Below are 12,271 nucleotides of genomic sequence, written 5' to 3' on the forward strand. Positions count from 1 at the left end.
TCCAAGTAAATTGTGAATTCTTCATTTAATCGTGGACAGCTGTGGTATGAAAATCCAAAACAAACATGAATTTAAGCGTTTCCAACGCAACGCCTGCTACTACAAAAGTGTTCACCTGGTTGAATCAAACTTCTCCATCTTCTTATAGATGTAGTAGTTAATAGAGACTAGCAGAGCAGAAGGTAATCATGAATGCCCAATTAAAAACAACAAATCTATGCCTAATTACGATGACGAATTCATTCTCACCGACAAGCGACGACTACTTGCTTGCGATAAGTGAAGCTTATAGCCACCACGGACCGACCGACATACAAACATCAGCGCACCGGTCGGTTCGGTGGGCCGGTGAATGTTTGCGTGCGTGTGTTCGGCCACCCAAAACACCTCCCCCCCCCCCACTCCGGCCACCCAAAGGCCACGTATTTACTGTTACGATTGCGAGCGAGCGGCGAACGACGAGTGTCTTGTCGATCGCCTCTGCCCGCACGGAACAGTGAGTATTATTTCGTGGAACAGCTCGTACCGGTTGCGCGGCGCGAGAGCACTTTTTTTCTAACCCAATAATAGAATTAGAACAGGCCGAGTGCAACGTACGGGATACCACCAGCACAGGCTGTCTTTCGTTTAGTTTAGGTTGGTAGCTCCCTGCAAAAGCAGTTGTCACCCGCTGACGTTAGTGAAAGTAGAAACGCGGCGCGTTCGAGTGCACAATTCGTTAATCTAATTATTTATTATCCACGGTGTTTTTCGGGCTACTAAAGTCGCAATCATGAGAGAAATTGTGCATCTGCAGGCCGGCCAGTGTGGAAATCAGATCGGATCGAAGGTTTGTGTCAGTGTATATGTGAAAACGATGGGAGAAAGGAAAACGTGGCCTGCTTGGGAAATTGTATCACTTTTCCAGAGATTACCTCATTAAAATCCGAGGCTTTACTTAGGTTGGGTGCGAAAAATCAAAACGATTTCTATTTTTGAGGCACACCCGAAATAAGCTGTGCCAGCAGATTGCTTTTTGATTCGAACGGACACAAGTCAGGGCCTCGAATGTTTGTTACATGATTGCATAAGCGCGCGACCAAGTTGATATCTTATCTGGTGTTCACCTTTTTTGGCTCGAAATCGACAACACAGAAGGCTGAGTAATCAAAGCGGCCTAACGCAAAGAGAAAACGTTTTTTTTCGCATTATAAATTCAAACCTGAATCAAAGCCTAACTTCAGAAAGCAACAAATGGATAGAGCCTCTTAAACCATGGCCTTCTCAGATTCCCCTTTATGGAAATACCTACTTTTTAGTGTCCCACTGTAGTTGGCTTCGATATTTCCTCTTACGCTTACCTACTGCGATGAAACACGATGATATCAACGGGCAGCAAAAAATAAATCAACAATAATCTTAGCTAGTGTGCAGCATAATCTGTCATCGTTTGTGGCCATGATTATGCTGTATATATGCGACTTTCCCACACACTCGCAGCAGCTCGGCAGTCTCTGTGAATACAATGGTATTTTTCTAACATTCCTGCAGTGCCGCCAATGTTTACGGTAAACTTCTAGCTCTGTGGCTAGCTGAGTGTAACGGCATTTATCGCCATCGGTAGCAGTAGCAATTGCTCCCAATTAGCATCACTGGCAGCCAGCAGCATTCGGTGAACATGGCCGGACCGGGCCGGGCCGGCCTACAAGCGTAGATTTAATCCACCCACCGGACCGCGCAAATCACGTGGAAATGCGGACAGTGAGATGCGCCTCTTTCCCGCATCCGTTGCTCTGCGACACCGTTTAAGCTGGCTGCGTAGCGACCATGCGCACGTTGCGACACAAAAATAACGCTATTTTTGTGTCACTGTTTTTATTTTTGGCGGAAGAGAAAAATGTTTTTTCCCCCATTTTTTTTGCACTACTGTTCCTGTTTACGTCAACGCAATTACAGTCAGTAGGCTCGGAAATGATGGACAGAAAGATGAACAAAAGTGCCCGTTTCAATGCACATGTAAACCGCGCTTCAACGGGCTGCCTCGATTGGTCGTTTGGTTGAAAAATTAACACTTTGACCTCGTGGTTTTGGCACCGCGAGAGAACAAAAAAAAGGCTATGCAATCACAAAAATGCTTTTGGAACCAGTTTGGTTGAATTATTTGCGAATTAACATCGGCTATTTGACGAGTCAACTGAATGTCGAATGTCGTGTGACATCGGATTGTGTAAATTGTACGGATTAAAAAATACTCTTGATGCTTTCAACGCATTCAGGAAATGGCTGCCGTTTTGACTGAGCATAACACTGCATATAATTTAGTGTTTTTCATTTTCCACTTAGGGTTGCCAGGTCTGAAAATTTCAAAACCCGGCCGGCAAAGGTTTGCAGATGTCAGAGTACATATATGGCAGTCAGTATGGCACCGAATATCACCCTTCCCTTCCCTTCTTCAGTGTACCAACATGCTCCATAGACTTGGCAAACCATCACAAAAAATAAAATTAGTTCAACTAATCTGCTAGCCGTAATAAGATCTTGCCACTCGAAGTACTAAACATTGCATTCTATAGGTTCTATTGTTTTTTGGGTCATAAATTACACTAAATATTGAGATTTCTGCCCAATTAAAATTCATCACTATATTTTCAATGTTTCGCCGTCGATTTTTCATTAATTTTTTTTCGGCCGTTCCATTCGTCACCTCACTCGCGAAACTTAACTTGAGGCACGGAAAACTTTAATTTACCACCCGAACAGTTATTTACTAAGATATTATAATGATTTTGCCCAAACTGTTCACTAGAATTGATAGGAACAACTTCACTTCGTTTCGATTGCAATTCCGAATCCGCGACCGTCGTTGTTGTACGTTGCTAAGGTAACGGACGTTTATGTGGAATGATGCCAACGTAAACATTTGAGCATTAAATTGACCAATTATTTTCGCTATTAAATTAACGGTCGTAGAGTGTCGATAATATACGGGTCATTCCACGTCAAGTGTCCGAGTGCCACGTAATAGACCTTCTCGGATTTGAACCAAATTTTTGTCAGATTGTTCGTTTCAGGTCAGCAAGAAAAAATCCTAAGTTTGGTGTCGATTGGACGTTCCCTCGATTAATGGGAGTACCTCCATTTTGAATGAGTCAAATCCTCTTATTTTGCTTATATCTCTGGAAATACTAGGTTTAGAAAGACTAGTGTATCATGCTTTCAAATGAAATTGTCCAAGAAATCCGAAAAAAATATTAGTTTTTAACGACAGTACTGCCAAATATTTTTAAATTCGATTTAAAAACTAAATTTGCATTTTTCTCTCAATGAGTACAATATGATGCCAGAAATTCCAATTCCATCGTATTCCTCAGATTTTTTACATAAGAATCGCTCAAAACCACGAGGTGTTCTTTGCCGATCCAGAGTTATAGCGATTCGAAGAAAGAAACCAGCGATTTTGACGTTGAACTACGTCTTTCAGGAAGGTAGCTGGTATAGGGGGTCATTCCAAAAAATCGAAAAAGGCGAGCGTCACGAAAAATGAAAGATTTTGATTTTAAATATTTTTGCATTAATCGATCGGAAAATCTTTTACGCATCTACACGAATAAAGAAAGCTATTGATTTTTAGTGCGCACTATTGAAAAATTGGAAATAATGAAACCAATTCTAGATGGACAAATTCGTGATTGGTTGTTGGAAATGACGTCATCAAAATGGTAATGTGTTTTCACGCTTCGGCTTATAATTCAGTCAATCCCTAATAGTTTTCCAAGCTATTTACACCACTAGATCGGAAACCCGAGTTAGAAATTATAGAAAACTATTGATTTTCAATGCGAGCCGTTGAAAAATTGAAAATAACTCTAACTCGGTAGTTAGACAGCAGTTTGTTCATCTCTTCGTCGAGGTATAAATTCTCGCTTCATGATTGGCTGGAATAATTTCCAATTATTTTCGAATAAGTTTTGATACAATTCAGGAACCAACGAGAAAGTTGACGGAAAATTCCATTTAATTCTACTATAACAAAGTTACAAGAGAATTAAATGGAATCTTACCCTTTCTCGTTGATTGCTAATTGACTTGAAAATTCTTTATTGTGTTGTACCACTAACGGCAACACAACCGGTGGCGCAGTCGTGCACGTCTACAGTTCCCGGTCGGTCATAATTCATCGGCTGCTGAGGAAAGGAAAGTATGCTGAGCGTGTGTTGGAGCTGGAGCACTCGTTTAGCTGCCGTGATGGAATATCTGGCTGCTGAAGTTCTGGTATTGGCAGGAAACATGCTGCTCGCGACAACGAAACGACCAGAATTATCGTCACTTGCAGCTGGCCATCCGCAACGACGAAGGGTTGAACAAATTACTGTCCGGTATCACAACTGCTCAGAGAAGTGTCTTTCCGAACATGCAAACCGTTTTGTTGCTGCCCTAGAAGACGGAAAAGAAGGCTTAAATTTCTAAAATATCACGTCGAAAAGCCGTTCTTTTAACCCATTATGACCCGGGTATACCTAAATTTGGACCAAATGAAGTGAAACTCTGTAATCTATTATATTATGGCTCGAATGTGTCGGGAAACGCAAAATCGTCATTTGGAATGCTTTCAAGGCCAAAATATCGCAGGTTAAATATTTTATAGGCTCAGTTTCAAACAAACAAATCACAAAGATTTTTACAGATTTCTTATCGAATTTTGTGATAGACTTTACATATAAATACTAATTTACATGTCAGGTAATGTTTTATCACTAAATGTAGACTTTTTCATGCGTTTTGGAGACAAACATTTTTTCGCCATTTTTTCAACTTTTTTTCCGCCATTTGTCACAACTTTGCACTGGTAAAAATACAGATGAAATGACAAAAACTGACAAATTATCTTACACACACATCAGATTGATGTCTTATCTCTCTTGTAGTGATATATTAACAATGCTAACTATTGAAATTCAGCAGTAAACAGGTTTTGAAGACGAGGTATGATATATCATACGCTGGGTCATAATGGGTTAAGAACGAAACATATGTTCATGAAGATTTAAAGAATTTTCGCACACTGATATTCAATTTTATTCGATTGATTCTAATTGTTCGCTTCATATTAAATAATTTTTAACCCATTATTTCTCGCGCTTCTGTTCGCTTGTTTCTGCCGGTTGGGTTTGCCGTCTCGGAAGGTACCAAAGCAGTCAACAAATATACCAGCTCCAAGAAAATGTGTTCGGTCAAGTCTCAAAATGCATTGAAAACTATGGATTGAATTTGTTTTAGTAACATCTTTTGCATCTTCATATAAGAATTTGTTCATTCTTAAAAGAATGGTTTTCGGTAATTGATGAAACTTAGGAAACTTGGAATCTAGGGCTTTTCACTAGGTTTTCTTTTGCAACACAAATCTATCCATCACCAATGCTACAGAAAGGTGAACGGCTCACTGGTAACTTTGCTCTTTTGTTCAGACTAAAATTGAAATGCGTTATTTCCTTCAACGTAGATGATGGAATGACGGACCATGAAAAATAGGCGGAACCGATTCTTGTCGCTTGCTCTGGTACATAACACGAGGTAAGCCTCGCTAGAGTCGTGCACGTCTGCAGTTCTCAATCAGTCGTATTTATCGGCTGCTGAGGAAAGGAAACTATTTTGAAGCTAGAACTGGCTGCCTTGATGGAATAATTAACTCCTGAAGTGCTGCTCACGACAACAAAAAGACCAAAATTATCGTTGCAACAAGCCGTGCCTGGTTTGCGGTTATTAACAATCGGTCCTTTTAAGGGCCACACAACGATTGAAGAGTTTTTTATATTTTCTTGTCCGGTGAATACGATAATAACACAGGCAACGAAGGAAAAACCAGAGGAAAGCACTATTCAACGTAGAAACAGATCATGAAAATTGATTTACTGTTTGGTTTAGTGTGACTGATTCGTTTTAAAAATTTGATTCAATCAATTCATAGAAATAACTCCTAAATCTGTTGAGGTTTGAACGTATACAATGTTTCTGCTTTGATAAACGTTAGGCACAACGCATGTATACATGAAGAATCGTATTACAGTAGAATTTCGAATTTGGCAACAAATGCGGGTCGCCTATGAATGAATAGTATATAGAATATATGAATAGTGCCAAAATGGAGATCCTTTTTATATGAAAATGAAAAAATTGTATGTAAGTGCGTTAGAAATTGACTAAATGTTATTAATCAACGATTGCAACCTTTTTATGTTTACAAGAGCTATCCGAGCGGTGCAAGTAAGTTTTTGACGACCTGCGGTAAGACGTAGTTCTACGGCAATAAAAATATTATTGTTCGAAACATTCTCTAACCGCAAACTTTTTTCATGAACACACTTAGGGCAATATTTTTTCGTCATTTAAAGTATGTATGCGGCAACTGACTGATATTTAAGCATACTTCTGGAAGTAAAATATTTTGTGTTGCCAACAGCGGATACTTTTGTTGCCAAAATCAAGACATGCCAATGTCGTACCATGCCAAATTCGTAATCCTACTGTATTACATACATGGATACATCCTACTATCGCTACAAAGAGACTTACGTAGTATTACGTCACCTATGCGGTCGTGTCTTGTGCACAACCCCTCTGGTTTTTCATAAATAATCAATAGTAAAATTACATTTTCTTGAAGCACTGACTCTGTTAGCAATGCAAAAACTTTTTGTGTTATTCTGAAAGCATATAATCGAGGGAATGTCCGGCACCGAACTTAGGATTTTTACTTCCTGACCGAAAACAAACAATCTGACAAAATGTGGTTCAAATCCGTTAAGGTCGATTATCACGTTTGAACTTTTTCTCGGTCACTTGACGTGGAATGACCCATACTTATAAAATTCGCTGATAATAAAATTCACCGTAACCAACATTTTATGTGATAGAATTACTGTCGGATCTAGTTCAACAGCAAAAATAGATATGCGATTCTACGTTTCATAATTGTTAATAACAGATTATTACCTACTACTAGCAACTCTATTCTCAGCAAAACGATAGTGGCAACAAGTACTGAAATCAGTAAAAAAGAAACTGGACTCTGACGACCTGCACCTTAGATTTCGCTTTTTGTGCGTTTTTGCATTCTTGTGGAATTTTCCGCTATTGAATTTGAGATTCAATTTCTACCATGTCATCTACCAGTTAATTTCAATCATCAGTCCATTTATGATGGTAAAAATGTGTAAGAAACAAGCGCTTATTATTGCACGAAACGGAAGAAACACTGACCTATATTTTTTGACGTAGGATTACGTCTTTGTTTACTATACTGGGTAGCAGTTTATGAAAACCAAAACGGAACTGAACGAATGATTTTAAACATCAACGACTTCTCTTGCCCTGGACGACGATTTCATTTTATATTTTACTTTTAATTTACACTTTTCGAAGAAATTGATTATTTAAATATTAATAGTTGGCCGAACCAGCCAAAAACCAACCACTTGGCTACCCTATTTTCCACGCTAGATAACTGGCCCAAATGGTTGAGGCGTCGTTGAAGGGTCATAAAGTTCAAAGAAACTCTCATTAACATTAGCTTATACGCGGTGCGTGTTTTGCTTTCCTTTAACGACGAAACACATACCTACTATAACTCAGCTTCAGCAGTTAAGCTGGCAACTGAATATAAAGTCAATTGGCTCATATTGGCAATATGAAATATTTTCTGGTTCGTTCAGCATATTAAGGCACTTTATGGAATAATCAAAACACTCGGCGTAATGTCCAACACATTCTCTCTCTCTGCCTGCCTTTAACTAACTGCACATTCACACCCGTTTCCCGTCAGACATATGTGCTCCGTGAGCCAACCTCAAAGACCAGTAAATGTACGCAGAATTTCCTGAATTTGGTTCCGTTTGCTGCTGAACGTGTCACAGTTTACGTCCCATTATGTCAACGCACGTTCGACCGGGCAATCAATAATCCAATCCGAGAACAATCTACTAACCACCGATGGCAATTTCACGCCACCACACGTCCTAATCTGGTTGGGCTCTTCATAATCCGATCAATTTGCCTTCCCGCTGCGCGGCGAAGCCGTCCAGGCCGGCCAGAGACGGGCAACATGTGTAAACACTTTATGCTAATCAACAATTACGCTAAACACTGCGAATAGCTCAAGCACAGAAATACCCATAATCTAGTATCGGGTATCCCTCGGAGCCGGGGCCCGGCTGCGCCTGCGGTGAGAGGATTACTGAATCCTTGAACAGGATGTGGCACTTCAAGGCAGTCGTCAAACAACATAACTATATTCATTTCCAATTTCGTTCAACGAAAGCTGATGGCACAAGCTGGCGCGCTCACACTCGACGCGGGTGGGTTTCTTGGCATTTGCCATTTGCTATGCCTTAACACAACGGGAGACGAAAATCATGATATTGACAGTGTTGTTATCACGTATATTTTATGCCAGCCTAGAGAATGCAATAAGTAGAAGGGACCGACATTCCGTGCGAAGGAAGAGCTTAAATTGGATTCAGAATTCAGTAAGAGTAACACATCGTTGAGCGTTAGGGAAAGTGCCAGTATGACGAACATAATCGAAATAATTGAAAGGTTTTCGAAGACTCACAAGTAAGTTAAACTTGTAAAAAGGTGGCTTCGCTTTATGGAAAGAAACGATGACTCAAAACTGTCCGACAACGTTTACCTTATCTTATCAGGGCGAGCGGCGCTTTACAAATCACGTCCACCCGGTAAATAGCGCGGTAATATTATGCAATGAAATATTACTGTCCTCAGTTTGGTTACTGAAACATGTGTGTAATTGTGACATGTTGTCGAATCAATGACATTTCACCCAAAAAGTCGAAATCGAACCGCCTTCGTTGTGTTTAACCATACCAATCTAATTTATCTAAGCTTTCCTCACTTTCATCGTAGTAACGGTCCGATGGTTCCGGCTTCCGACGTCGCCAGCCGACCTCGAACAACTGTTCATTTGCCACATTCGCAAAAGTTTTTCTTCCGGCTGGTGAATGTATTGCAAACCAAGATGGTAATTAACCTAGTTCGTTTGACTGACACCCGCAGCAGCGGTGTCATTTAATAGAATGTGTTCGACATATGAGATGCTACTTATTTACAATATGCGTAAGGGGTAAAATGAATGTGGTAAATTTCTTATTCTTATTTATACCACTGCAGTCACAATTACAATTATTTCTAGTAGTGGAATGCTTCAAATTACTTTCTTGCCATTTTTAACATTTGGAAAACATCACAGATATTACGCAAACGTTCTATAAAGTATTGCCGCCAAGGTGATTATACGAAATGAATCTTGTATGAATAGGTTATTCATGCATAAATAAATGCATTTCTAAATCACCAAGGGAAGAAAAAACGGGGACGTGTGTCGTACCAACCATTTTTGATTGACTGTAACTTTGTTCCTAATCGTCAAAGTTTAATACCCCAAATTTGACCAACCAGAACCGGGTTGAGGTCCGCCCGACTAGCAATTTCTTGATGAAAAGTGCTCCGACCTCGTTTAAACTTTGTCACCTATTCCTCCTTTTTGAAAAGTTCAGATCCGTATTCTTTATTTTGTGGCGTTTAGAGTACCCTCCAGTGAGACAGGGTTGTCCGAAAACAATCTGAATTTTCGATTCATTTTGTAAAAGGTCTCAGACTTTCCGAAAATCTCAGAAAACGAATAAGTACACAAAGCCCAATTGTTCTGTTGAAAGTTACAAACGAAAATTCTGAAGAACATTTAACGAAATATAAGGAAATTATTTACTTCCTGGTTTCTATTGAAACTTTAGCCAACAGATAGATAATATCCGAATGATATTGATCTAACTTACCGTTGAATATGATTTGTGATTTGTTGAATTTCTCCGCTTTGATTCAAAATTAAGCGGTTTTTGAGTGTCTCGGCGCCTCTGCAATCTATAGTCTCTGTACGGCTTATGCAGGATCTCCATTTCTGGCCATTTGATAAGACGAAACTTCCAAGGAACTATGAGGAGTGTATCTAAGGATCTATCAGTTCGCAATTTGGTTGTTTCGCACCATCAACTAGAAGGATGAACAATTTCTCAAACATAACCCGCGGCAATTTTAAACACTCGTTTCACTATTACTGCTGTATTCTGTTCAAACGACGCAAGTAGTGGCTGCTTTCTTGTCTGGCTAATCTTCACATCAATTTTAAGAACTTGTAAATACAGGTTTTTTTCACTAGGATAATCGAGTCCGACCTGTATCAATTCCTGCTCCGAGACAACACGTTATTGTATGAACTGAAGGAGGTTGTTAGGTACTGCTGTCAATTAGCACTTCGTTATAGTCACTTTATCTGACCGTCAACGTTGGTTTACCGTTACATATATGATACTGAAAATCTAATTCATTCGCGAAGTTTGAAATAAGTTATTAATAAATGGCTTTGCGTTTTGGAAGGAAACTCACGATAATCAACATTTCGCGAAAAAAATTGACAGCTGGTCACGTTTGCAGTCACAGCCTACTCCTTTTAATAAGCGGAACACAATCGTAAAATCAACGAGGCAGATTTTAAGATTAAACTTTATGTACCTAGGTAATTCTAAAGTAATGTTCTGAGACTTATGTTAAAGTATATTTTAAACAACAAATTTTTGTTGCAAAATTTTGGTACACAGCCATTTATTTTGTACGTTGATTAAATTTTTATATTTGTTTAGGTATGTCGTGTAGAGCATTGGATTAAAATCCGAACTGAAGGTTGACAAGTCGCCACCATAATAGTTAAATTTTCCTGCTGTCGAACCTAGATTTTGTAGCCGAACTGGTGCGAATATTAGCATTGTCTTACTGGAACGTGATTTTTTGCGTCAGTATTTCGTTTTAAAAGGAACTAAGCAGCTGTTCAGAGCTTCAATATAATCTAACGAGTTAGTTCATTTAGTAAAACAAACCATTTAGCATGTCAGACGCATCAAATCCAACCCAAACATTTAAAGATCTTCGCCCGAAATTACGGGTAGGGAAGAGTCGGCGTTACAGCACGCGAGGCACTGTGCAGATTAAGCAGCGAGGCCCTTTTTTGACATTGGGTTGAAAGGTCACTATGACAGTTTTAATTATCGCCTTTTGGCGCAGGCTTCGATTGCTGTACACAGTTTCCAGACTGCTTATACCCATCGATGAAGTTGAGCTAGATAGTTGTAATCTTGTGCCTTGAATGACTTTTGGGACCGCAATTGTAGAGCGCCTGCGCTGAACTTTCAAGTGCAGAGTTATAAAAGTGGAAGGTTCGGTATCATTCGATACTGTTTTAAATGATAAAGAGCGGGACTGTGTCCAGTAAGGGGTCCCCTGATTGTGCATAGGTCACTGTTTGATTGTTTAGTCTGCAACCCTGTATTTGATTCCAACGAGATGCTATCTTAACAGGTAATCTAGCTCAGGAGCTAAGTTTAGTTTTTTATCCCAAACTTTCTTCTGACGATAAATACTATGTCCTCGACGTAAGCAACAGTCTCGTGACCAAGTTGTGCTGCTTGTGGAGGAATGTGTCAGCCAGCAGTGACCTAAGCAAGGATGAGAGAGCTCCTTGTGGACTTCCTTTTGTTTGTCCGATATAAATCTTATCACAGTGACTACATGAAATTAGGGAGACTCCTTATTTTAGTCGATTCCATTTTAAAAGAGAACCGTAAAAGATGAAGTGAAAGACACATTATCGAAAGCGCCTTCAATATCAAGGAAACCCCAAAGTGCCGTATGCATGTGAATTTCCATGCAACGGAGAGTTCTTTAAAAACTCATTGCGGATAAAGTTATTCGCGATTTCCTCTATCAACTCGAGTAGCATTGTTGTCAAATTTATTGATCTAAAAGCCATTTGCATGGTTTTCTCCTTTTTATTTGTCTTAGCCTACCTTTAGGTATCTGCCTACTTTCTGCCAATTCTCCGGGATATATCCCAAAGTGAAACTGACTCCAAAAATGTTAAAATAAATAATAAGTTTATTTAAGTTAAGTTAATAATAATAATAAAGTTAATAAACTCGGACATTATAATGCTGTCCATTTTCTGTAAGAAACGGGCAGAATACCATCCGGAGCTTTCATTGGTTCAAAAGAGCTAAGTACTCACTTGATCGTATCCTCCGTAAACAATCGGCGACACAGTCCAAAACAGTGAGGCCTAATTTCATCGATTTTTTCTTAACACTTTACACTTTTAAATGAAAAAGAAAAGGAAACAATACAGAGTATACAAATATTTCTGAACAGTCAATTGTGTTGTATACGTCCAGGT

At 39.3% G+C, this 12,271-nt stretch overlaps 1 protein-coding gene across 1 annotated transcript in view; it reads left to right on the forward strand.

Annotated features, from left to right (window-relative positions):
• The first annotated feature begins 505 nt into the window (after nt 1–505).
• LOC128733160 (tubulin beta chain-like) overlaps nt 506–12,271 on the forward strand; it is a 28,801-nt gene continuing 17,035 nt past the window's right edge. Inside the window, exon 1 of the mRNA XM_053826806.1 lies at nt 506–829. Coding sequence (XP_053682781.1) covers nt 773–829 — 57 coding nt within the window. The 5' untranslated portion in view covers nt 506–772. The remainder of the gene's footprint in view (nt 830–12,271) is intronic.

This window comes from Sabethes cyaneus, chromosome 1, assembly GCF_943734655.1.
Source record: "Sabethes cyaneus chromosome 1, idSabCyanKW18_F2, whole genome shotgun sequence".
Classification (NCBI taxonomy): Eukaryota; Metazoa; Arthropoda; class Insecta; order Diptera; family Culicidae; genus Sabethes; species Sabethes cyaneus.